We start from the raw sequence: 27,534 nt of genomic DNA, 5'->3' as shown, positions 1-27,534 counted from the left end.
TACCTCTGAAATATGACTTCCTCTTTGTTGCTCTGACAGGGCAAATATCAGAATATTCAGAGGATGTGAGGTGGTGGGGTGTGATAGAATTGGGGTTTCCTTCAGTGCGACTCTGGGCTTGGCCGTGTGAGGACGTCCTGGTGTGGGCACTGCTGGCATTCAGAGGGGTGGCCGCCACTCCTGACGGCAGCACAGAACGCGCCAGAGGAAGTCCCAGCTCCACCGCAGCGCTAGAAACTCGCTGGAACAGAGCCGCCCTCTGACTTTTCTTCCTCTTGAAGAGCCCATGTTGGCACACCTGTCCTCTGACTGTGGGCTACTGCTGCTGCTGCTGCTTACAAGTAAGTGTGGGTATGATTAGTCACAACGGGAGAAGGGCATTTCCCCCAGATCAGGAGAGATGCAAGCATGCGCTGCCCTAGAGCAGTGCTGTTTTGTAACAACACAAGTTTGGGAGCAACCGAAATGTCCAGCGGTGGAAGAGCCGGCGAGGAAATGTGACCCGCCTGTGATGGGAGGCGGAGAGGCTGCAGCAGCACCTGTTTCTCTGGGTTCTGTTTGTGTGTCTAGATATGGGGGAACAGGACATTGTTTTAAAGATGTCTGCTCTAGGAAGGGGAACTGGGAAATGGGAAAGTGTGAGTAAGGGAGTCACTTTTCCTACACCTCTGATACAGTGTGACTGCTTTACATAAGAATATGTTTCTAGATATCGATTACACGTATATATATATATATGTTACATATATATCATATATAGGTACATATGTATTGTATACGTAGGTATACATTACCAAGGAGGTAAGTGTAAATCTCAAAGCAACCTGTGAGAGGTTTCAAATGCAGGAGAAGGGAAGAGGCAAGAGAGAGAGAGTAAGGGGAGAGACTTACATTGGCTATCTGGCCTTGATTGGACAGATAACTAGTGTAGATAGGTGGTCCATCATGTTCACTGTCAATTTCCATTAGTCTCTCCTCCCCTGTACAGAGAAGTGTTCATCTGCAGCTCTCTCTAGGGTGCGGCCTTTGAGAGAGAGGGTCACGGTTAGATATACAATTTCCCAGGCTCAACTTTGAGCGAAGTCTAGTTGTGGAGCCCTCCGGTCAGCGGTTTGTTTAGTTTAGTTTAGTTTTTTGTTTTCAAGATGGGGTCCTATCGCACAGGCTGGCTTGTTACTCTATGTCCTCCCGCCTCAGCCCCCAGAGCGCTGAGATCACAAGCATGTAACACCCAGCACCCAGTTGGTATTTTAAGGCTTCCTGTTGATTCTGATGCCTCTGGAGTTTGAGACTCACTGGCACAGCGACTCATCTCCAAACAGGACAACAACAGCAGTTTCCTCTTTTTTTCTACAAAGCTCTATTTTTGGCTTTCTGAAATGGACTAGTATCACTTAGGGCTTTCTTCCCTCTCGATTCAGGGTCAGTGGAAGGAACATACACAGCCCAGGTGGGTCAGGATGCCCATCTACCCTGCAGCTACACCCCCGCCACCCCAGGCAATCTGGTGCCTGTGTGCTGGGGCAGGGGGTCCTGCCCTGCGTTTTCATGCTACAGTGGGGTCCTCAACACTGATGAGAAGACCGTGAGCTATCGGAAATCCAGCAGATACCAGCTAAAGGGAGCATTTCACAGAGGGGACGTGTCCCTGACCATAGTGAATGTGACTCTAGCTGACAGTGGCATCTACTGCTGCAGGGTACAAATCCCAGGCCCAATGAATGATGAAAAATTCAACCTGGAGCTGGTCATCCAACCAGGTGAGTCCCCTTTGCCAGAGATTCACAGGATTGTTACGGTCTCTGATTTCCTTAATAACAGACCTAGGGTTAAGCCCCAAAGACCCAAAGCTTAACAGGCCATCTTTGTGATGCCCAATGATGTCTAACACCCTCCCTGTGTTTTGAAACTCATGGATGGGAGGCACAGAATGGGAAGAAGGGCCAGGAACTGTTGTCAGGAAGTCTGACTACTCCAGGGGTCACCTGAAGAATTTTTAGCTACGATGGATGCTCAGTCCCCAGACACAAGTAGAGAGATGGGTGTCTCTGAAGGCAGGCTCGCCATTCTGTTTCACAAGTGTACCCTGGGTACAGTCAGGATCATAAACCACGGAGCATGCATGGGTATGGGAACTGGGGGAGGGGTGCATGTTCTTACTTATTTTAAGATAGAACACATACTTTGTAGATGGGTGGGACAGAGTTCCAGTCCATCTCTGCCTCTAAACTATTACTGTCAAGTGGGGCTGTAGCTCAAGTGGTAGAGCGCTCGGCTTGAGTTGAGAGCTGAGGGACAACGCCCAGGCCCAGAGTTCAAGCCCCACGACCGACAAAAAGAAAAAAAAAAAAACATAAACTATTACTGTCTAACCAGGGGCAAGTTATTTCAACCCTGCGATCCCCTCTATAAACTGTAACACCTGCCACATGCAACTTCTGCCATTAGCCAGGTTACAGCACTCCTACCTCTGTCCAACATTTGCAGTGTGTGAGACACCAGCACATGATGACAGTGTCCACATGGGTTTGGAAGCTTAGGGTATGTTTCTCTCCATTTATTGTCTTTCACGATCTCTGCTGCCCCTTTGATTCCCTGAAACAAGCTGTCTTGCTCTCAGAAATGCCTCATGCCTAATACTGGTTTCTGACATTAGCCAAGGTCACCTCTGCTTCCACTGAACATACGGAAGCCCTTCCACAGATGGGACACAGCTCAGGTAAGACTGGGGTTTCGGAGAAACCTGTAGCTGGCATCTGCGTTCAGGGGATTGTGATTAAGAGTAAAAGCTGAAGACACAGTTTAAAATACAGAGGCATGAATATCCTCCTGCACCTGCAGGAGTGTGGGAGGTGAGGGAGGTGATGGAGACACACCTGAGCAGGGAAACGGCACCGTGGGTTAGTCCCACATTAGTTACATGGCCCAAGCCCAGACCCTTCACTTCCCTAAATCTCAACTTCCCCTTCAGTCCAGGGAGTGTGTTCCTGACTGAGTAAGCCTCCCCCTTTCCCCTCAAAACTTGATGATTCGTGTATTTTCCCAGATAAGGAAAGAAAAGTACCTACTGTTGCCATGATTTATTTAAAGGATACAGTCCTTTAATCTTTTTCTAAGATTTTACCTGCAAAAGACTTTCATAAGAAATTAGGCTTCTACTTTACCCAAATATGAAGTAAATTTGATCTAGTGAAACACTTCTGACATGGTCTTCATTATTTTCTGATTCACTTTCCGGCTGGTAATATGGCCTATGAATTGGAGGCTATGGTTGGAGCAGATGATTTGGGGATCCTTTCTAACTGGAATAGAACCCATTGGCTTCCTCAGATTTAGGTCTTAGAAGAAGAGCTAAAGTTTTCATGTAGTTCATGAAAAGGACCCAAAAAGCAGATCTCAGCTGAGGCCTCACACTTGCTAGGTAATCACTCTACCTCTTGAGCCATACCTCTAGTGTTTTTGTTTTTTTGTCTTTAGTGTTTTGTTTGTTTGTTTGATGGTCGTGTGGCTTGAACTCAGAGCCTGGACACAGTCTCTGAGCTTTTTCAGTCAAGTCTAGCACTCTACTACTTTGAGTGACAAGGCCACTTCCAGTTTTCTGGTGGTAGTTGGAGATAAGAGTCTCATGGACTTTCCTGCCCAAGTTGGCTTTGAGCTGTGATCCTCTGATCTCAGCTTCCTGAGTAGAACCCATGCCTGTATTTCTGGCTACTCAGGAGGCTTACACCTAGAGGATTGAAGTTCAAAGCCAGTGCCACTCCATCTTTAATCACTAACCAGGAAAAAGCTAGCCTGGAAGTGGTAGAGTACCAGCTGTGAGCAAGCAGGCTGAGTGAGCATGAGGCCCTGAGTTCAAGACCTGGAACTGGTGAGCACGTGCATACACATGCAAAAGCAGACCTTGGCTCATACTGGCCAAACAGGCTAATTTCATGTTATTTGTTGGCAGAGTCCTGGTCTCTTTCCAAGTCTTTGGAGCTCTGTGTTTTTGTTTGTTTTTTTGTAAAGTGAGATTAAACATAGGCAAGTCCATTGAACCTATGGGTGTATGATTGTAATGTAGCATTTTGTGTTGTAGACAAGAGAATCATGGTTTGAGGACAACCCAGATTGAAGATGGTGGTACTTGCCTATAAATCCATCTAATCAGGTGACAGAGTTAGGAAGATCTTGAGTTGAAGCCAGCTCAGGCAGAGTAGTATGAGCCTATTTCCAAAACCCTGTACAACAAAATAACAACAAAAACTGAAGAATAACAACAAAATCTAAAGACAAGCTGGATACTGGTGGCTTATGACTGTAATCCTAGCTACTCAGGAAGCTGAGATCTGAGGCTCAAAGTTCAAAGCCAAAGTGGGCAGGAAAGTCCATGAGACTCTTATCTCCAACTACCACCAGAAAACTGGAAGTGGCCTTGTCACTCAAAGTAGTAGAGTGCTAGACTTGACTGAAAAAGCTCAGAGACTGTGTCCAGGCTCTGAGTTCAAGCCACACGACCATCAAACAAACAAACAAAACACTAAAGACAAAAACAAAAACAACCCCCCCCAAAACAGTAGGGGTGTGGCTCAAGAGGTAGAGTGATTACCTAGCAAGTGTGAGGACTCAGATTCAAAACCCAGTAACCACAAAACCCAAAACCCAAGAAAAACCAGGTAAGTCCTATATCATAATATCATCAATCGCTTCAATCACACCTTTTGAGATTTAAATAAAGGATGTCTAATTGTAGTGTATTCTCAGTTCAGGTTAGTTGCGGTAAAGAATATGTCAGTAAGATCAGAAGGTAGGAAGACATTATGGTGAAGTACCTGAGTGACAAGTAGATGGAGGTGTAAGATCAGCTCTTCTTACTAGCTCTGTGATCTTAGCAAGTTGCTCCAACTCTGAATCTCCACTTTCCAGCTCTACAGGGAGGGCAGTTCTATGCCAGTGTCACAAGGTTGTTGTAAAGATTCTACAAGATAGAGTATGTAAAGGCCAAAGCTTAGTATCTGGCCAGTAGAAATCACTCCAAACAGTTTAACTATGATTGCAGCTATTAACTTCACTTGCCTAAAGGCTCAATGCTTGGATGCTCTCTAGTGCTTAGCAACCAGTGTCCCTTGTGGGACCAGTGAGGGAAGGAAGGCAGGAATCAATCAGCCACCCTATAGGCTAACCAGGTCTTACCAGATACCTGTTGTGTGCCATTGTTTTATTTCAAAGAACCTAACTAAAGATAGGTTCTTTGCATAGACCTAAATGGGACTCCAGGGGTCCTTTAGCTCCATTTTCCCCATCCTATGTTTCAGTGCACTTTACAATGTGACAACTACATTCATAAACTTTTATGGCTTCCTCGTGGCTCCTCATCCCACCCCTGCTGCTCCCCACATCCCAGGCAGAACTTGAGTTCTCCGGCTTCTTCCCCCTCCCCCACCGGCATTGGCTGACAGTGAGCTGTGACAAGGACAGTGCTCTGTGCTACTGATGTTTTCATAGCACGTTGAAATTAAGGTGCCTCAGTGATAGAGCACTTGCCTTGCATGCTGGAGACCCTGGGTTCGATTCCTCAGCACCACATAAGAAAAAAAGAAAAAAGCCGGAAGTGGCACTGTGGCTCAAGTGGTAGAGCGCTAGCCTTGAGCTGAAGAGCTGAGGGACAGCGCCCAGGCCCAGAGTTAGGCCCCACTACCGGACCCCCCCCCCCCCAAGAAGAAAGAAAGAAAGAAAGAAAAGAACATCTGGATGTCAGTGGCTCACGCCTGTAATCCTAGTTACTAAGGAAACTGAGATCTGAGGATGGAGGTTCAAAGCCAGCCCAGGCAGGAAGGTACATGAAACTCTTACCTCCAATTTAAAAAAAAAAAAAAACCAGCAGAAAATTGGAAGTGGTGTTGTGGCTCAAGCGATAGAGCGCTAGCCTTGGGATGAAAAGCTGAAGGACAGCGCCCAGACCCAGAGTTCAAACCTCATAACCAACAACAACAACAAAAGAACAGAACAAACCAGGAGTCAGTCTTAGCTGGGCACTAGAGATTCACACCTGTAATCCTAGCTACTCAGGAAGCTGAGATCTAGAGGGTTATGATTCAAAGCCTGGGGATAAAAGTCCTTAGACAACATCTCCAATATAACCAGCCAAAAGCTGTACTGGAGGCATGGCTCACATTTGGTAGATATCTAAGAAACAAGCTGACCAAACATGAGGGCCTGAGTTCAAACATGGCAAACAACAACAACAACAAAATCTTACCATTAAGAACAAGAAAATTACAGGGAAGCAGAAGCTAGACTTCCACTTGAAAGTATTGCATGTTTCCCTAGCAGTTCCTCCATTGTGGTTTTTATACTTCAAATGGCTTTCAGGTAGTAAGAGCAGAGGAACAATGTCTTTTGTATTGTTTTTCCAAAAGTAATTTTAGGCTGAGAGCATGTGTTTATAATATCCTAATGTGTTTATAATATCATAATCCTTAGATAAACTACTACTTAATGAAGCTCCTGATGCATCTTGAAGAATTTAGACTTTGAAGGTTTCAGAAAGTAACTGTGCCAAATGAATAGGCAGCTTTAGTTTCTCCAAATCTGTTTAAGTAGTTGTACAGAGGTGTTTCAATTCAATACATCAGTTCATAAACACAATGCATCTTGGTCAATTTTTTTTTATTATTTATCATTTTGTTTTGTTAGTATCTGGGCTTAAACTCAGTACCTCACTCAGCTTGCTTGCTTATGGCTGCTACTCTACCTCTTGAGCCACGTCTCCAGCCCAGCCTTTTACTGCTTAATTGAAGGTGGAGGGTTTTGGTGTTTTTATTTTTGTTGTTGTTTTTCTTTCTTTCTTTCTTTCTTTTTGGGGGGGGGGGGTCCAGTCATGGTGCCTTTACTCTGGGCCTGGGCGCTGTCCCTCAGCTCTTCAGCTCAAGGTTAGCATTCTACCACTTGAGCCACAGCACCACTTCCGACCTTTTTCCTTTTGCTTATGTGGTGCTGAGGAATCGAACCCAGGGCCTCAGGCAAGCAAGGCAAGCACTCTACCACTGAGCCACCTTCTTGTTGTTTTTTGTCAGTTGTGGAGCTTGAACTAAGGTCCTGGGTCCCTGAGCTGTTCTTTGCTCAAGGCTAGTGCTCTACCACTTTGAGCCACAGCTCCACTTCTGTTTTTTTGGTGGTTAATTGGAGATAAGAGTCTCATAGACTTTCTTGCTAGGGTTGGCTTTGAGTCACAATCTTCAGATCTCAGCCTCCAGATTACAGATAATGACCCACCAGCACCCAGCTTGGAAATGGAATTTCACAGTCTTTTCTGCCTGAGCTGGCTTCCAAACATGAACCTCACATCTCAGCCTAAGATTACAGATGTAGCTTTATTTGCTTTTGAGGTGCAAATAGAGTGGCCCCAAGACCAATACTTGTACCAATCCCATTTGTCCCTTGTGTCTGGTGTTGTACACATTCATTGACTAGATGAACAAATGGTGCAGCTGAGTGATGTGACCTTCTCCGTGGTGCCAGTGCTGAGGTGAAGGCAGTGGAATTAGGCTGGCTTGTTTAGAGCCATGTGCACCTAGACGGGAAAGCCATGTCTATTACTCACTAAGCTGAGTGGCCTAGGGTAAGTCATTTCTCTGCTGAAAAGACAAATTCTTCCACTAGGATAGTTACTTTAATTGACTTTACTTCATTAAAGATGTTTGGGCGTTGGAGGCGTGGCTTAGTTGGAAGAGCAGGGACTGAACTCAAGTCCTAAAAAAAAGAGTTTGGACAATGCCTGGTTCCTAATAGATTGTACCTGGAGTTACTATTTTCATTTGAAGGCAACCAATTAAAATTACTCTCCTGATGAGTAAATGTGAAACACTGTCAAGAAAATGATTTTTTGAAGGCCAATTAGGATATAATAATTGAATATTATCAATGTTGCTGGATGGTGGTAGTACACAATAAGGATAGGTGGCCAGAAACAAACTACACATTCAACACAGGTCTTCTGGCAGAAACCTCCACGTTATAAGACATCAGCAGAGGACTTACCATCCAGATTAAAAAAAATGTAGTCATCCTGAAATGGATTTGGGAGCGTTTACTAAACTTGGTCGGGTTCCCCATGAATTATTGTGAAAAATATGGAGGAGAATGAGTTCTATCTAAATTTATTTTCTTGTGTTGTTTTCTTCTTCTTCTAAACCCTTGTATCAAGGGGCTAACTTTCAGTAATCACAGTGAGGGAGCTGCTCTGCTGAGAATGAATTTTACATAGGGTTATAGACATCTTGACTGCTGAAGAAAGAAACAATAACTCTTGGCTGTTTGCCCTTCTTTTGTGTGTTTTGTTTGTGCATGCGTAGCGGAGACGCAGACTCTGCCCACTCTCCATGATGAAAATACGACCGTAAGTAATTTTAATCTCAACGCGTATGGGTGTGTCTTCAAAGTGCTTTGTGCCATCCTGTCTTTGGGGAAAACCCTCCCTTTGCTGCAGCTTCCTCAGCTGAAACAAAGATGATGACAAGTCTGAGAGATCAGGCCTATGGGAAGAAGGAAGGGCCTGGCCCATGGTAAAGAAAGAACACCAGCATTGCGTCCCTCTTCTCAAATTTCATATCGGACCATAGTGGAAGGTTCAGAGCTTCTTCTTCGTAGAATATGTTTAACCTGATTATTTAATATGCTGGCCTTATGTGATAGTTTGCAAACATTACTTGATGGCTTAAATTTATTTATATAAAAAGACATCAATTAAGAATATTCAGCCATGGGGCTGGGAAGGTGGCTCAGTGGTAGAGTGCTTGACTTGCATGCATGAGGCCCTGGGTTCGATTCCTCAGCACCACATAAGCAGAAAAGGCTGGAAGTGGTACTGTGGCTCAAGTGGTAGAGCGCTAGCCTTGAGCTGAAGAGCTGAGGGGCAGCACCCAGGCCCAGAGTTCAGGCCCCATGACTGGCAAATAAATAAATCTAAAAAAAAAAAAAAAGAATATTCAGCCAGGTGCTACTCAGGAGGCTGAGATCTGAGGATCACAGCTCAAAGCCAGCCCAACCAAGAAAGCCCATGAGACTCTTTTTATTATTATTATCTTTAAGTAGTTGTACAAAGAAGTTCTCATTCTACAAAATCCATGAGACTCTTAACTCCAATGAATCACCAGAAAATCAGAAGTGGAGCTGTGGCTCAAGTGGTAGAGTGCTCACCTCCAGCTGAAGAGCTGAGGGACAGCACCCAGGCCCAGACCAAAAAAAAAAAAAAAAAAGAAAGAATATTCAAAGCCAAGAATTTATGTATTTACCTATTAAGCAATACACTTTTAAAATCAAAATCTTAATGTTCTCAGAGCAAAAGACAAACTACTAGAAAGATGGAAGCAAACAAAGATTCTTTGAGGACCTCCAGGATTCTGCATTAATTTGACTCTGTCTCCTACTTGAGTTTGTCCCTGAGCACTTTGCAATTAAGTATACACACAGCTCTTTTTTTTTTTTTTTTTTTTTTTGCTTGTCCTGGGGCTTGAACTTAGGGCCTGGGTACAGTACCATTTCCAGCTTTTTTGAGTAGCTTATTAGAGTTTAGAGTCTCATGGGACTTTTCTGCCCCGGCTGGCTTTGAACTATGATCCTTGGATCTCAGACTCCTGAGTAGCTTGGATTACAGGTGTGAGTCACCAGTGCCTGGCATCCCACAGCTCTTCATATGTAGTGCCTGGCAGATAGGACTTCAGCCTCACCAGCAGAGTAAGATTTAATTTCCTTGACTTTTCTGTCTCAACGTGGATATTCTTTTTTTTTTTTTGGTCGGTCATGAGGCTTGAACTCTGGGCCTGGGCACTGTCTCTCAGCTCTTCAGCTCAAGGCTAGCCCTCTACCACCTAAGCCACAGTGCCACCTCCAGTTTTCTGGTGGTTAACTGGAGATAATATATTGAGTCTCATGGATTTTTCCTGACCAGACTAGCTTTGATCCATGATCTCAGCGTCCTGAGTAGCTAGGATTACAGGCATGAGCCACCGGCGCCCGGCTTGGATATTGTTCTTAAAGGCAGAATGTAGACTGAAATTTTATAAACAGATTTGTGTTTACAACTCCCAGTTATTAGAAATTGGAGAACTAGCAATGCTCACTACAATGGACTAAACATTTATCACATACCAGGCCCTGTGCTAAGCATTTCATTTTTTCTTCTTTTTTTTTTTCTCCTTAATTTACCCATAATTCTACAAGGTTGCTGAGCTCTAGACAGCAAAGTTTGCATTGGGATCCAAGTCTGTCTGTCTACAAAATCCAGGCTCTTAAATCACTGTGTTTCTGTGCAAGTTGGGGTTTCACTGCAGACCACCAAATGCAGAACACTCTCCAAACCCTGAGGAACACAGGGGGTCCTGAACAACTAGGGCTTCACTCCAAAACCCTTGGGGGCAGGGTGGGGACAAAGAGCCCCTCCTGTACCTACAGCATAGAAGAGATTGTTCTGTTTGTTGGATTTGGTGGTCTGTGACTAGTCTGGAAGGAGGTGGATGAGGGGGTGGTTTCTTGGTTCCTATAGTCCTGGGAGTCCCGGGAGGCAGTTGACAGGCTGGTCTGATTTACCAGTACTGTGACTGGCTGAGTACGCAGTGCATGTCCAGACTTTTGCAGCTTGATTTTCTGTTTGTGTTTCCTAGCAAATACACACCCTGGCCAGAAATTTCCAAGATTCTGAAGCAACCACCAGAACTAGCATCTACATTGGAGCAGGAGTCTCTGCTGGGCTGGTTCTTGCACTGATGTTTGTTGCTTTACTTCTCACGTGTAAGTCCTTGAACACTGCCTTCTCTCTCTCTTTCTGATAAGAAACTTTCATGTAGGGACCAAATGAGCCTAGATAAGATGTAACTTTATAATCATTCTTAAAGGTGATGAGACTAAACACTCATTCATTCTTCTAAACCCTAACAGTAAAAAAATAGCTAATCTATTCAGTGCTTCCTATGTCAGGCAGGGACTGTGCTAGAAGTTTTACTTATACCTTCTCATCACCATTGGAAAAGATGGGCTGTATTATCTCCATTTAACCATGGAGGAAAGTAAGCTTAGAAGAGTAAGCCACATTCCCTGCATAGTTCTATATTACTCTGAATATTACTTTAGTTCAAGGCACCAATGTCCCTATTTCTCTAATTTCTTTAATTCTCCACCTAGTCTTTCTATCCAGAGTGGTATTAAAACATAAGTCAGATTGTCTTTTAGTGTGTGCATGTGCACACATGCGTGTGCATGCAAGTACCAGTACCAGAGATGGAACTCAGGGCCTCAAGTTTCTCTTGTTAATGGGCAGTGCTCTACAACTTGAGCAAGGTTTCTAGCCTAACAGAAGTCCGATTGTATCTCTTCTCTTCAGTGATTTCCTACAGATCTTAGATTAGAATCCACACTCTGGATTATGACTGCAAAGCTCTTAGAGGACCCAGCTCTCAGCTTGCTCTCAGACTCTGGAGTCTTTCTCACTCTAGCACTTACTAAGATCTTTACCAGGGGTTCTTTCTCTTCCTCGGGCTCTGGACAATGATGCATTCTTTTCTTTGAGAACTCAGCTTAAAGGTCTCAGAGTTTCCCAGATGACCTTCTCTGCTTTACTGTGGGGTTGGTTTCTTTCATTTGCATCAAAATGCAAAATGAGGCTGGGAATGTGGCTTAGTGGTAGAGTGCTTGCCTAGCATGCATGAAGCTCTGAGTTCAATTCCTCAGTACCACCTACACAGAAAAATCCAGAAGTGGCACTGTGACTCTAGTGGTAGAGTGGTAGCCTTGAGCAAAGCAAGCTCATGGACAGTGCCCCAGGCCCTGAGCTTAAGCCCTAGGACAGGCAAAAACAATGTAAAATTATTTCATTTATCTCTACTTTATTGTTTCTTTCTCTAGAATGCAAGCTTTGCGAAGTGAGGGTTCACAATTTCCTTGTGTGTCTGGTTCCTAGTGATATGTCAGACATATAGAAGATGTCTACTATTTGCTAGATAAGAACAGAACATCTTAAATGTTTTCTAGCATAGTACTAAGATACATACTGAAAGTTCAATTTAGTTCATTTTAAGGTGGCACCAGAGTTACCTACACAATTCTTGTCTCATTTGGGGTATGTGTTTGTGTGTGTGTGCACATGCACGCATATCTTTTCTCTTACTTACTTACTTATTTATTTATTTATTTATTTTATTTATTTTTTGGGTCCGGTCGTGGGGCCTGAACTCTGGGCCTGGGCGCTGTCCCTCAGCTCTTCAGCTCAAGGCTAGCATTCTACCACTTGGGCCACAGCGCCACTTCCGGCTTTTTTCTTTTGGCTTATGTGGTGCTGAGGAATTGAACCCAGGGCCTCATGCATACAAAGCAAACGCTCTACCTCTGAGCCACCTTCCCAGCCCCTTTTCTCTCATTTATAAAAGCACATATTCTCATGCCTGTAATCCTAGCTACTAAGGAAGCTGAGATCTAAGGATCATGGTTCAAAGCCAGCCTTGGCAGGAAAGTCTCTGAGCCTTCTATCTCCAATTAACCTTCAGAAAACTGGGAAGGGGCCCTCTGGCTCAAGGGGTAGAGTGCTGGCCTTGAGCTAAAGAGCTCAGGGACAGCATCCAAGCCCCAGAGTTCAAGCCCCAGGACACAGGGGCGGGGTGGAGGGAAAGCTCATATTAACTTATCTTCCCTTCTTCCTAGGGTATTCTCATAGGAAAAGGAACTTGCAGAATTTAAGGTAAGAATAATAGAAGGAGAGGAGGAGGGGAGCTTGGAGGTCCTGCTATAGTGTCCCTTTATCTTTTGCTCTGAGAAACGCTGACCTGGAGCTTTCAGATCTGAGCTTCAACTTCATCTATAATCTAGGGCTAGTTTATGAGAAGAAGATTCTACATGCTGCGTTTTTCATTCTCTGATAGTTGAGTTCCAAAGTTAAGGTACAGAATTTGTTTTCTGAATGTTAAGAAATACTTACTTATCTCTCTATTAGTGGACATTTCTCAATGACTAATGAACTTGCACTGGACTGAGCACCTACTTCTCCGGGGTTTGAGCTGGACTCTGGGGTGACCAAGGGGAACACGAGAACCTGAGCCTACTCGCAAAGCTTTTCTTGCTCAGCAAGGCATTTTTCATATCAGGATCACCTTGTCACTTGATGAAGATCAGTATCAGCGCAATTGAATCAGGGATGGAATTAGGGGGATCAGGCCTCAGCAAGCATTATTCTAAAAGTTCTCCAGGCGATTAGAAGATATAATCAGGGTTGAGAATTAAGAGTCTTGCACAGCCCTCCTACTATGTATATGCAGACACATCATTCCCAATAAGCATAGATTATATAATCCTGTGATTAGATATTGCACTTTCAGTGATATTTTACTACATGGAGAGAATACAATGTATTTCAAAAACAAAGGACCATCATTGAATACTATGTGAACCACTAAGCATTTTAGATTAAGTAAAACATGGTATATTATAAAGATAAACAATGTACAGTAAAAAAGTCCTATAAAGGCAGATAAAATATTCAGTGATTAGTGCTACTCTTCCTCCTGAGAGCTGGCACTTGGAAATATAATATTCAGAGGTCACGTGGACAGACACCAATCATTATTTGTGAAATTATGTGACTAATGTTATGGGTAGAAATTAATCTCTACTCTCTATGTCCAACTCCATAAAAAACTGGGAACTTGTCCTTTACATGGACAGCTGAATGCCCGGCTCAGTGCCTGGGACCATCAATGATACATCAAGCATCTGTGACTAAAAACTCCTTACTGTGGCCTTGTAAGGTTGGGCTGTTATAAATTTCTGTTTTATAAAGTCTAAGCCCAGGCCGGGCGCCGGTGACTCAAGTCTGTAATCCTAGCTACCCAAGAGGCTGAGATCTGAGGATCAAGGTTCAGTGCCAGCCCAGGCACGAAATGTAAGACTCTTATCTCTCTCTTTTTTTGGGGAGGGGGGTCCAGTCATGGGCCTGAACTCTGGGCCTTGGCGCTGTCCCTCAGCTCTTCAGCTCAAGGGTAGCGCTCTACCACTTGAGCCACAGCGCCACTTCCGGCTTTTTTCTTTTTGCTTATGTGGTGCTGAGGAATCGAACCCAAGGCCTCAAGCATGCAAGGCAAGTGCTCTACCACTGAGCCACCTTCTCAGCCCAAGACTCTTATCTCTAATAAACCACTCAGAAAACTGGAAGTTGTACTGTGACTCCAGTGGTAGAGCGCTAGCCTTGAGCTGAAGAGCTGAGGGACAGTGCCCAGGCCCAGAGTTCAAGCCCCACGACAGACAAAAAAAAAAAAAAGAGAGAGAGACTAAGCGCAAAGTTGATTAATATACAACCTGTATGACTTTTTTTAAAAAAAATTCAATTTTATTTTATTTGTGAACATACTGTACAGAGGAGTTACAATTACATGGGCAGGATAATGCGTATATTTCTTACCAAGCATTGCAGCCTCCTCCTGTGTTTACCCTTCACATCCCTTCCTAGCCTCCCCCCTCCCCCAACCTGTATGACTTTTGCATTTGGTTTACTGCTACATCTCCAGTTGCACGAAGCAGTGTGCACCATAGTAAATATTTCTTGAATGAAAATTAAAAAGCAGGCTGGGAAGGTGGCTCAGTGGTAAAGTGCTTGCCTTGCATGCATGAGGCCCTGGGTTCGATTCTTTAGTACCACATAAGCAGAAAAAGCTGAAGTGGCGCTGTGGCTCAAGTGGTAGAGCACTAGCCTTGAACTGAAGAGCTGAGGGATAGTGTCCAGGCCCAGAGTTCAGGCCCCATGAACAGCAAAAAAAAAAAAAAAAAAAAAAGAAAAAGAAAAGAAAATTAAAAAGCAATTTCCCCAAGTCATAAGGCTGGTAAGTAACAGAGTTCAAACTCAAATCTTGGTGGGAATATGAGTATGTTCTACTTATTTCTTTTCCTTTTTCTTTTTCTAAAACTTCATTTGGGTGCTGTCCTTCCAACACTAATCACTGAATGTTTTATCTGCCTTTATAGGACTATTTTTTTTACTGTACATTGAACTCTGTTAATGGGGAAATGCTTAAGTCAGTTGTAACTTTGTGTTTTCACAGCCTGATCACCCTGGCTAACCTCCCTCCGTCAGGGTTGGCAAATGCAGCAGCAGAGAGGATGCGCTCAGAGGAAAACATCTACACCATAGAGGAGAATGCGTATGAAGTCGAGGATCCCTATTACTGCTATGTCAGTAACGGGCGGCAATCCTGATGGCCGCCGGGTTGCGTCCTTTTAATGCCACTGGTTGCACCCCTTCATTTTGACCTCGAATGTCTATTGGGAATAAAACTAGGGGATGTATCAGCTGGCAAGTTTCTATCCACAGCCATCCAAAAGGATGCTTCTGTTTTCTGAAGAACATCAGCTTTCATGGGGCTTCAACAGTGATGCTTGCTGAACTTAGGTGTAATTCCATCAACTTGGCTACCCCATTTGGGTAGTCAGTTATGTACAGGAGAGTTCAAGTAAGCTTTTAGAGGTTTGTTTTTTTGTGCTATTACTGGAGCTTGAACTCAAGGCCTCTTACCCTTGCTTAGGCCTGCTCTACCACTTGAACCACACCACTTCTTCAAATAAGCTTTAGTAGAGGTTAGTATTTCTTGCTGTGAGGACTCTGGATTTTCATGATATGTCTGTGCAGCTCCTGAAAATGGAGGGAATATTGTGGGCAGAGATAGGTGAATGTCTTTTGTTTTGTTTTGTTTTGTTTTGGTACAGGAAGTCTAAAGGGACCCTGATTTTAAAGATCTTTGATCCTTGAAAGGTTTAAGAAATGACTGGAACAGGACCATGTGATCATGAAGGTTTCCTCTGCATCTCTATGTTCATGCTTTTCTGAGTGTTGGCTCTCCAACAGTAGGCACCACCATACACTGTTGCTGGGTGCCAGTGACTCATGCCTATAATCCTAGCTACTCAGGAGGCTGAAATATGAGGATTGTGGGTCAAAGCTAGCCTGGGCAGGAAAGTCTGTGAGACTCTTACCTTCAATGAACCACCAGAAAGCTGGAAGTGCCACTATGGCTCAAGTAGTAGAGCACTCGCCTTGAGCTGAAGAGCTGAGAGACAGCGCCCAGGCCCAGCAAGCCCCACCACTACCACCACCACCACCACCACCAAAAAGACTCTGTAACGGAGTGCTGTACCTAGTGGCTCACATCTGTAATCTTCGCTACTTGTGAGGCTGAGATCTGGAGCATCATGGTTTGAGACCAGCCTGGGCAAAAAGTTTGCAAGACCTTAGTCTGAAAGTCACCAGCAAAAAACAGGGCTGGGGGGGGCGGGGGGGGGAGGAGGGTGGCTCAAGCAGTGGAGCACCAGCTGAGCAGGTTCCAGGCTTTCCAAAAGATGACACCTTTGTGAGAAAGGAAGTGTGTGTGCTGTGTGTTGCAACAACACACTCAGCATGTGTTTGAACACCCTTGAGCACTCAGAGTGAAATCTCTTTCGCCAGCTTCTCTATTCATGGAGAAAGCTTGACCTGCACGTCTCAGGAGAAGAACCAGTGACAGGGATACAAATTCTGGTGGTGAAAAGACAGAGTGCTCCAGCAGCCTCTGTTGCCTGCCACCGATCTCTGCTGGAAGGACTAGAAGTCCCTAAGCTTCAATACTAAGAGGGTGGAGACCACACTTACCTTGCTCATTGCTGCCTCCCCAGAGCCAGCGGCTGGCCTGGGTCTGATGAAAAAAAATTAAGCAGAAACATCATTGGCTGGGTTGACTTTTTCCATTAGTGTGCTCAGAAAATGCCCGAGTGTAACTTCAGTTCTCAGAGAACTCAGGAATACTCAGAAACTCCCGTGCCTGTGGTCTTAACATGTCTGCTTTGTTTTTTGGGTGTCATCTCCTATTTCAAGCCCTTGGGATCTGCCAGCCCTCTTTAGCACATAAGGAAGGGATTCCTAATTAGGATTGCTCCTCCCCAGGTGAGGACTGAGTTGTTTCTGTGCAGTGCTGACGGATGGCCGGGGTTGCAGGCAGCCCACTGGGGCCTCTGGTAGGGGAATGCACTATAATGTTTGAGCTACATCTCTATAGGTTGGGAGGACACTGGCTTTCCATAGGTAGATAGATAAAGGAAAACCATTTTGCAAAATTAATTATAGGTGGTAGCTCTCAGGGCAGGCTGAATCACGTGTATGACCATGAAATTTTAGTAGAATTTTGGACCTGACCCAGGGTTTCCTCTCAGAGATTCTTGTCCTATAAAAACCTTTCAGCAAGGCTGTGTGTATAAAGAGGAATATTGAAAGATTATTTATGAGACTATATCAATATGGGATGATTAAAAACCTAGGAAGTTTCATTTTTGGTTTTCTTTCCTCCTCTTCCCCCACCCCTCCTCTCCTTGTTGGTCATGGGGCTTGAACTCAGAGTCTGGGACTGCCCCTGAGTTTCTTTTGCTCAAAGCTAGCTAGCACTCTACTACTTGAGCCACAGTATCACTTCTGGGCTTTTCTGTTGATGTAGTACTGAGGAATTGAAGCCAGGGCTTCATGCATGCTAAGCAAACACTCTGCCATTAAGCCACATTCCCAGTCCTCCCTTTTTTCTCCCTCGTTTTCTCCCTTCTCCTTCATTATTTTCCCCTCTCCTCTCTTTTTGCTTATTCACCAAATAAGCTTTATTTGAGGCTGAAACCACAGAAGAGGACCAAACAGACACATCCTTGGCCCCATGGAATGCTTAGGAGACTTTACAGGAACATTGATGTCCGTTCATTCATTGGATATCTATTCACAACCACTTGGTGCAAACACTATTCTCATCTCAAGAAACTAGGCAGTGAGTGAATTAGATAAAATACCTGTTTCATGGGGTATACACCGTCGGGAGAATTCTGTAGCTAAAAGTAGAAAACAGTCCTAGGAGTATATACAATTGATTTTTTTTTGTCTTAAAAATATGGATGTTGAGCCCTAGTGGCTCATGCCTGTATCCTAGCTACTCAGGAGGCTAAGGGACCTGAGGATCATGGCTCAAAGCCACCTAGAGCAGGAAAATCCAAGAGACTTTTTTTTTTGTCTGTTGTGGAGCTTGAACTCTGGGCCTAGGAGCTGTCCCTCAGCTCTTCAGCTCAAGGCTAGCACTCTACCACCTGAGCCATAGCACCACTTACGGTTTTCTGAGTGGTCTATTGGAGATAAGAGTCTCATGGACTTTCATGCCCAGGCTGGCTTTGAACTGCGATCCTCAGATCTCATCGTCCTGAGTAGCTAGGATTACAGGCGTGAGCCACTGACTCCCGGCTACCTAGAGACTCTTATCCCCAGTTAAACACCAAAAAATTGGAAGTGGAGCTATGGCTCAAAGGAGTTAGAGTGCTAGTCTTGAACAAAAACCAGCTCAGGAAAAAAAGCCAAAATTAATATGGTTACAGCATGAAGATAAAAGGTAGAAAAGGCTTTCACATTTTCTTATGCACTTCCACTGTAGTTGCGAGTATGTTTTCTATTTTCCTTTTGCAATAAAAAAACAAATGTAAGCATGATGACAATGTTTCTTGTCTGCCCTCCTCCTTAGCCTTAGATGGGTTAACATGTGAAGACCAGCAGCAGGTGGCATTAAGTCAGGACTGAAACCTTGGATTTACAGAGCAGCACTAACCACAATGTGTAGTTGGAGGAAGAAGATGATACAGAAAAAAAGAAAAAGGAGTTGAAGAAGATGATAAAGGAGGAAGAGAAGGAAGGGGAAGGAGAAGGAAAAAAGTGAATGCGTGTGTGTGTGTGTGTGTGTGTGTGTGTGTGTGTGTGTGTGTGTGTGTGTATGTTGGGGAGGGGCGCATTACTACAAAGGGCCCAGGAGATGACTAGTAATTTAAAGAATTAAACCAGTGTGCTAAGACTTCCCTTAAAAGTGCTTTAGGATTTTCTTGTAGAGCTACCAGTAGGAGATCCCACAAATGTTCTGGAAAAAGAAGGTTCCTGATCATTTTATATAGTCCCAGTGAAGTCTGGGTTTTATCTGCCCATCATTTAATAGGTTTGGAATTCCCAGGGCAGACATTATAAGCAGCCTAAGCACTCAATTAATTCGGATAACACCAAGTCAATTGATATGAACAAAAATTGCTCTTTCTTTTTTCAAAGAAAAATACCATAAGATGTACCAAGTAAGCATATAATTTGACAAATATACACATTCATGTATATATATATAAATATATATATATATATATATCCATGTAAATACCACCAAGATTTAAAATATTTCCACCATCCCCAAATTCTTTTAGAAGTTCAAATGCTCCTCAGTCCTACACCCTAAGGCAATCTATCCATGAAAAAATATATACATGGGCTGGGAAGATGGCTCAGTGGTAGAGTGCTTGCCTTGCATGCCTGAGGCCCTGGGTTCGATTCCTCAGCACCACATAAGCAAAAAGAAAAAAGCCGGAAGTGGCGCTGTGGCTCAAGTGGTAGAGCGCTACCCTTGAGCTGAAGAGCTGAGGGACAGCGCCCAGGCCCAGAGTTCAGGCCCCACGACCGGACCCCCCCCAAAATATATATATATATAATTTTGCCCCAGAAAATCTGGAACCTTCTGGCATCCAGAGATGCCAAAGAGAGTCTTTTCTAAGGTTTTCTGTCATTTTGCTATGTCTCAGCAGGATGTGGATAGCGGCGGCCCATTTCGGTAAGTGGTTTTGAAGGCTGAGAGGGTTGGGGTTTTGACTGTCCAGGAAGAAGTATGAGTCAACCATGCCAGTTTCAGGGTTCCAAGTCCTATATATTGCTGCCTGCCATGACAAAGGTATCTATCACCTTTGTGATGCGTCTCTTGTAAATTCAAGCCTAACCACTTCTACTTAGATATGATATTCTTTTTCCAGAGAGAACAGCATTGGCTACTATGAATGAAGTGGGGGTCACATAGGGACTATGGAGTTTCCTAGAAGAGGCGTTTAAAAGAAACAGGTGACTTGTTCAAGAATATGTTTTAGTTTATGCAATTTATCTAAAATATTGTTATTTCAACATGCAATAGATACTAAAATCATTAGAGAGTTTATATTCTGTTTGCTCATGGAAAGTCATAGGCTTCAGTGTATATTTTGCATTCACAACATACTTCAACACTGACTAGATAGTTACATGATGTTGGGGGTTGCTTTATCAGACAGCACAGCTCCCCATTAGTAAGTCTCTCTCTCTCTCTCTCTCTCTCTCTCTCTCTCTCTCTCTCTCTCTCTCTCTCTCCCCTTCCCTTCCACCCCCCTTTCTGTATCCCCCTCTTCCTCTTCCTCTTGCTTTTAATCACACTAATGGCACATTATAACTTCCTTTTTGGGATAATTCTTCACTTGGTTGTGAAGGATTAAAAGGCAGAAGTTTATACCTTCTGAAGAGAAGACTACTTTGAAAGCATTAAATAGAACACATACTTTGCTAAACTTCTTAGGGCAGAGACTGTAAGTTAGCTTTCTTTGCTTAGAATATTGAGCTATTCAATAAAAATTGTTGTTCAATAAAAATTCATTAAAGTTAAATGTTGGCTGGGTGTAGTGGAACATGCTCTTTTTGTTTTCCTTTTTTTTTGGGGGGGGGTAGGTTGTGGGACTTACACTTCAGCCTGGGTGCTGTCCCTGAGCTCTTTCGCTCAAGGCTACTGCTCTACCACTTTGAACCACAGGGCCACTTCTGGCTTTTGAGTGGTTAATTGGAGATTAGAGTCTCACAGGGACTTTTCTGCCCTGGCTGGCTTCCAACTGCTATCCTCAGATCTCAGCCTCCTGAGTAGCTGGGATAACAGGTGTGAGCCATCAGTGCCTGGCTGGAGCACACGCTTAATGCTAGCATTCAGGAGGCTTTGACAGGAAGATTGAGAGTTCAAGGCCAGCCTGGGCTACATAGTGAGGGCCTGTGTTTAAAAAAAAATAACAACCATAACAAATGTCCCTTCAATGGTGGGAGAGGACTAAGGAGAGCAAAGCCTGGGTTTCCCTTCCGTCTTTGCCCCCAGGGACTTTTTGGACTGCACTTGCATTCATTTGTACATTGAGGAGGTTGTCCCAAGCAGTTGACAAGAGCGCCCTCTAGCTCTAAAGTCTGTATGGTTTTCCAGGCCCTAGAGCCTGACCCAAAATGAAGATAGTTTAGAATAGCCCATCAGAAAACAAATACTGGTTTAGCTTACTAATATTGGCCTATAACCTTTTTTTTTTGGGGGGGGGGTCCGGTCATAGGGCCTGAACTCTGGGCCTGGGCGCTGTCCCTCAGCTCTTCAGCTCAAGGCTAGCGCTCTACCACTTGAGCCACAGCACCACTTCCAGCTTTTTGTTTTCTGCTTATGTGGTGCTGAGGAATCGAACCCAGGGCCTCAAGCATCCAAGGCAAGCACTCTACCACCTTCCCAGCCCATGGCCTATAATCTTAAGTAGATAAAATCTTAGCAAAAAGATGGGCTAACTGGAGAGCCTGGATTTTTTAAACATACTTCCCAGAGTTCTGCTGTAAGAGGCGTGACCTGGAGATAAGTAAATGGGTTGTAGGGAAAGTTGTCTTTATCTAGAAATACCAGTTGGAAGAAGCAGTTACTGGGAGAGAAGAAAGGAAGAATCTTCACCAGAAGCTAGAAGCCAGCTCCTGGTAAGTTACATCAAAGGGAAAAGCACATTGCTGCTGCACTTTCTCCATGTCATGTGAAATGTTAATCATTATGTGTTATATTAATGATGACTGAGCCCGTAGGGTTTATGGGAAATTATCAGCAGTTATTTGGGTTCTTTGGGAGAGAGTTGTTTTAATGGAGCAGTAGACATATCACTGAATTTAAGTTTTTTTTTTCAATAAGTTGAGTATAAGGAACAACACACCTGTAGAAGACAGTGTGTTTTGGATTAAACCGTATTGATTCTGTCCAGAGTCTGTAGGGATTATATACAATTACATAATAATGTGGAGATGCACTGAGAGCATAATTGAATTTGTCCGTTGACTCTTGTTATTGGTAAAGCAATAGTATGTGGGGGGGGGGGAAACCTCCTTGTATTGTGTTCAGGAAAGGGGACGTTTCCCCTGGCTACTGATTCTTGAAGGTTTCTATTAGAAGCTACTTGTGATGGCCAAGGTGAGTACACTGCGGGTTTGGTTTAGTTGGGTGGGTGGCCGATGACCTTTGAGGTTGGACTTTGCTTTTTAGGCCCTGTGAAGCTGTTGAGTGCTTTGGGCGGGGGTGTGGGGGGAGAATGGGTGGAATTAGAGGAATTCCTAGAGAAGATTAAAAAAAATAGCCATCTGCTAATGAGGCTTTCTCTACTCCTCCCTCTGGGCTGGTGCTGGGGAGAGGGCTGGAGAGTCACCCTCTTAGTCTGTCTACCTCTCAGGACCCCATACTTTCCTGGACACCCAGATGCTATCTCAGGGTTGTGCCCCGAAAGTTCTACCAGGTCCCTCATGCTTCTTCCCCATCCTTACTTCGAACTTAATGATTTCTGCCTAGTTGTTAAACCCTGGGTTCATTAAAATGGAATCTTCCGGTCGGATCCTTGATTCCCTCTCACCCTTGTTCAGCAAAACTTTTCTTCCTCTACTCAATCATTTTCCGATCTCGCCTACGATCTCTTGTTGTTGTTGGTTTCCTCATTAAGGAAACCAAAACACTTCTGCTGCGCTCTGCTCTCCAACCTGCTCCTTACCATTGTTGCTCTTTTTGTTGTTGTTGTTATCATCCTTTCATTGACATAAAAGCTCCAGTTCTGTTTTATGGAAATAAGAAAATGGTTTCTTCTAAGGCATGTAAGAGTAACCATGTCCCTGGGGGCCTGGGTTCCATGACCCTGAGTGACGTGCTTTGCCATCGAAGATCACATAGACTTGTCTACTCACAGAAAGGAAGTCTCCAGCCGAGGCTTAGTGAACCACACAGGTGGGCCATCAGGTGGGAGGAATCCAGATGGAGAGGATGCTTGATCACATTCCCAGGTTTGGGGTTGTTACAAAGCCCGTGTATCAAGCTTAAGATGCATCCTAAGATTTCTATCTAAATGTGAACTAGCTCATCAGATACCGAGTTGGATAAGAAGTGGCCATTTGAAGGGACGAAAGGTAGCCCAAGGTAATCTTGGCTCTACTGTAAGCCTCAGTTTACAAGCCTAGTCCAACTACCTACTGATTTCCTCATAAACATTCCTGAAGATAATAAAAGCCAGACCTGGTGACACTGTCTTTAATCTAGCACTCAGGAGGTAGAGGCAGGAAGGCTGTGAGTTCAAGGCCAGCCTAGGCTATGTATTGAGGTTAAACAAACAAATGATTACTATAGGAAACAAAGGGTTTTCTTGCTAAAAATAAATTGCTGTGCAAGTGTAATTAATCAGCGTATAACTGAGGCTTGATTAAGGTCTCATTTTGGAAGACAGGATGGTGAATGGAGAGAGTGGTAAGTACTTTATACATGTGCATGAAATCTGTCGAAACTGTCTTAAAAATAGGGTGAGGAAGAGGAAGGAGAGAGATGGAGAAGGTGAGTTGGATCAAGGTGTATTGTTTGCATATATGGAAATGTGACAGTTAAGAACCCCAGGTACAATATCTTATCTGTCTATCTGGGTGGCTGTCTATCTCTCTCAAAATTATCTTCAATAACACAGTGTCCTCAAAACCAAAGGACCAGACAAAGACTCAGAAGACACTTACAATCTGATAGGAATTCAGGTCTACGAGTTAGGTTATCTATTACTGTGTAACCAATGTTTCCCAGCCTAGCATGGCCGTAGACTTTGATTAGCTCTCGGAAGGTCACTGATGCTGTCTAGGTTGTTCAGTGCTGTGGACAAGCCCCAGTGACCGCTCAGGACCTGCCAGCAACTTTGCATTTGCTTTCTTTGGCTTCCAGGTCCATGATAGCTTCACTGGCTCTTCTTACCTCCTTGGGCTGCTTTTGGCTGCGTGCTGGTACCGCTCTCATTTACCCCTGAAGTTCCGCTTCATTTTATGAAATTTGGCTTCATGGAAAGTGGGCCTGGGGGTGGGGCGTGGAGGGCAGGGTCTAGCACTTAGCCACCGTCTTTCCTGAGTATCTAGTTCAGGCTTATGGCTTTGTTTGGTGTGTGTGTGTGTGTGTGCGTGTGTGTGTGTGTGTGTGTGTGTGTGTGTGTCTGTGTGTGTGTGTGTGTGTGTGTGTGTGTGTGTGTGTGTGTGTGTGTGTGTGTGTGTGTGTGTGTTGGCTGGTTCTGAGGCTTGACTTCGGGGTCTGGGCACTGTTCCTGAGCTTTTGTTCAAGGCTAGCATTCTACAACTTGAGCCATAGCACCACCTCTGGCTTTTTCTGTATATGTGGTACTAAGGAATCAAACCCAGGGCTTCATGCATGCTAGGCAAACACTCTACCACTGAGCCACCTTCCCAGCCCTTGAGATACTTTTAATTGGTGGAAGGAGAGTAATGACGCAGAGTCTCACTATGTAGCCCTGGATCTTTGCCAGGATTACAGGTGTGCACCACCTGTACTTGATTATTTTAAAAACCAGTGGCTACCAAGTGTGACTTTTAGTCCATCCTCAGTGCTATCTGCAGTGTCTCAGGCCTAAAAATAAACCCTCACAGCATGTCCAAAACCTAGAATATATTTCCTCCTAAACGCCTGGCCCATGCATGCCGCGCGCTCCGGCTCAGCGGCTGGGGCCTCCTCTCTTTTCCTAGCTCAGGTCCAAATTCCTTAGAGTCATCCCAGGCTCCCCTACTTTTTACATCCTGCAGGAAATCGGGTCACTGACCTGGCAGTCTTCAAAGGGGTCCTGCCTCCTCTGTGTCCCGACACTGGCTGCTTTTTCTCTGGAGGAACAAACGGCTCCAGGGGGCAAAGAGAATCTTCCAGAAATGGCTTCTCCCCTCCGTGCTCCCCGCCTGCTCCCCTGCAGTTCTGTCTGCATTGTAGCCGCTCCACCTCTCCCTCCAACACTCCAGATACCCTTCTGGCTTAGGGACTTTGCCTTCTCCTTCCTTCCTTTCTAGAAAGCGCTTTTGGACTCAGCTAACTGTGCTTTTGATTTGCTTATATATCACTTTAGTGAAAGTAGTAGGAATGCCATCTAAACCTGATTACCTTAGGGAAAAATGCACCTTTGCTCTCTCCAATTCTCTTTTCTCATGTCTCTGCCTGGCTCTTGCTCCTGTGATTCCTTTTTTTCTTTCTTTTTTCCCCCCTCTGCTGGCTTGTTTATTCATGCATGGCTAAGATAGTCTGTCTGTGATTGTGCAGTCTGTAAACTGTGGACAAACAATTTCACCTTTCTTAGCCTTTGACTTTCTTTCTTTCTTTTTTTTATATTTATCATACTCTTCACTTTGCAGTGTACTAAGTAATATCCTTTCTTCAAACTTATAGGTATTTGTTTTCTAGGCAGATATCAGCTGCATGAGGCCAAAGGTCTTTGGTTCCTGAATGGACAGATTTAAATCTAATATATTCTAGATAGTCAAGAAATTCATGCTAAAGGAATACATTTTTAGTATTATGTTTTTATTTGTTTTCTGGGATAAACATGGACACCTTGTAACTTTCACATTTATCTTTATGATGGCACCCTATGAACATCGAACTACTTCTTATTGAATCTGCTGCCTACTCCTGAGTTCCCTTTGTGTGAATCAGCATTAATCTGCAGGGAATGCTAAAAATTGAATCAATTCAATGTTCTTTCCTAAAGCCAGCCCTCCGTGCCAAGTGCTTGAGAGAGGTATGGCAGGGTTGTAAATAGGGGAGGTGACATCATATGATTATATATTTACCAATTATGTCACTCTGCCCGACTTTATTAGCTGTTGCTCACTTATCTGTGTCTCCGTCCAATTGCCCAATTCTGGATTTTTTCACATCGTTAGAATACTGAGTCATGCCCTGTTAGCCTCAATGTATTAGGTAATAAGTGGTTGAACTGAATTAAAATGTTCAAAAGTCCTTATTATTGGCCTCCTGGGATCTGTGCAGTCTTAGAGTATAATAGAACTAGTCATAAAATACTTTGGCTTCTCAAATAACTAAGGCATGACTTCTGAGTAAGGTATAAGCCATTCAGAATTGGTTCTCTCACCTTTTGTTGGCACAAAGGGAAGGAGAGATAATGGATTCTGAGCCAAGCAGTAGTGACCAAAGTCTGGGTCCTGGGTTCAAGTAACCTTGAGGTGAGGTCTCCACTGTGGAAGACACAAACCTTTCTATTCATGCAATGAAAGAAAGTGGTAAAAGCGATGTATTTACCAAGGATGTTGGTAGAGACATTAGGTCAGCAAGCTACAGCTGGACTTGGAAGATACTGTGACATTTTTAGTTTTAGGGTTGCTGGAAGCCAGAGATCTATGAAGATTAATGAGGCATCCCAAAAGTTTGACCTTCTAAGCACAACACAGGTGAGGTACAAGTGTTAAAGATGGCGCAAGATAATTTTGGCGCTTCTTGGCCAACATTCCAACCGCACAACCCTAGTCCCCTGTAAGATGTTCAACGCAGACGTAGCCTTCTTCCCAGCACTTCCATTCACATTCTGGAAAAGCAGGTGGGGTTGGTGTGTTTCTTTGCAGCATAGAAAGGCAGAGAATGAAAGAGTATCAAGGACCCAGAAATGTGCACATTCCGGGGTAGATCTAGTCTTCCTATCCAGTTGAATTCAAGAGCTAGAGGAAGTTGGGCTTTGGAATTTGTAAGGGCTGTTAAGATCCCAGCCCCTCCATCTTGTGGGAGAGGAGAATGCCAACCGATAAATAGCCCATCAGATCACCAGTGACCGGGGCCCAGTGACAAGACGGAGCCTGAGTTCAAGCAGATGAAGAGACACCTGAGGTGGGCAAAGCCCTCCTTCTTGCCAAGGCCTGGATTAGGTCACAGAAGCCTCCCACTTGGGCCTGTGGGCTAGACCAGGCTGCAGAACTCTGAGGGAGTGGATGGGCGATGTATGGGATCTAATTGTATTGTACAAAAAAATCAAAAAGCTGAATTTTACATAGACTCTGTTAGCTAAATCACCATTGCAGGCCAAGTAGAATCTTAGGAGCTGAGGGCACCAGTTTGTAACATTACGTTTCTGCTTTCTTCCAAATACAAAGGCTCTAAGGGACTCTGAATAGTAGATCACGGCTAGAGTGGTCTTGAGCAATGGGGACACCAAGATCCCCATGTCTCCATGTAGCCTGTCATGGGCTATGAGGCCGGAAGTGGGCAACTTTATTTCCTGTTCCCCTGCTCTGCCCCACCCTCCCGCCCCCGCCCCCTCACCATGAAGTTACTGAATCTTGAGGCCAGAAGGAGTTAATGAAGTACCAATCTGGCTTACTCATATCCGTATGGATTAACGATTAAGAGTAAAAATTTAAAACCCGAAGGTTGGAAACTAGACAATGCTCATACCTCTCGAGCCTCAACTTCCTCCTCCATGAAAAGGGTTTGCAGCAACCCTCTGAGCTTTGGAGAGGGCTCAATGTTGGTAAGTAGTACACGACCATCTGTTTTATTACAGATTCCCCTGAAAGCTCAGCGAAGGGTGTTAACACATATTTAAAGGTAGTTTTCAAAGTTCTGCTGCTGGTTGTACCAG

General features: G+C 44.3%; 1 protein-coding gene across 2 annotated transcripts; it reads left to right on the top strand.

Annotated features, from left to right (window-relative positions):
- Havcr2 (hepatitis A virus cellular receptor 2) lies at window positions 1–16,264 on the top strand. Of its 2 annotated transcripts, XM_069993897.1 has the most exons (7): window positions 1–341; window positions 1,422–1,760; window positions 2,657–2,719; window positions 8,334–8,377; window positions 10,641–10,767; window positions 12,670–12,706; window positions 15,057–16,264. In XM_069993897.1, exons 1-7 carry the CDS (start codon window positions 287–289, stop codon window positions 15,208–15,210), a joined length of 819 nt encoding a protein of 272 aa, XP_069849998.1. In that variant the 5' UTR covers window positions 1–286; the 3' UTR covers window positions 15,211–16,264. The 2 variants fall into 2 exon arrangements, with proteins under 2 accessions (XP_069849998.1, XP_069849999.1); XM_069993898.1 differs by lacking the exon at window positions 2,657–2,719.
- The last annotated feature ends 11,270 nt before the right edge of the window (window positions 16,265–27,534 follow it).

Source organism: Dipodomys merriami, unplaced genomic scaffold (genome assembly GCF_024711535.1).
Source record: "Dipodomys merriami isolate MVZ:Mamm:240054 unplaced genomic scaffold, mDipMer1.0.p SCAF_44, whole genome shotgun sequence".
Taxonomy (NCBI): Eukaryota; Metazoa; Chordata; class Mammalia; order Rodentia; family Heteromyidae; genus Dipodomys; species Dipodomys merriami.
This window is presented reverse-complemented; position numbering and strand designations above follow the sequence as displayed.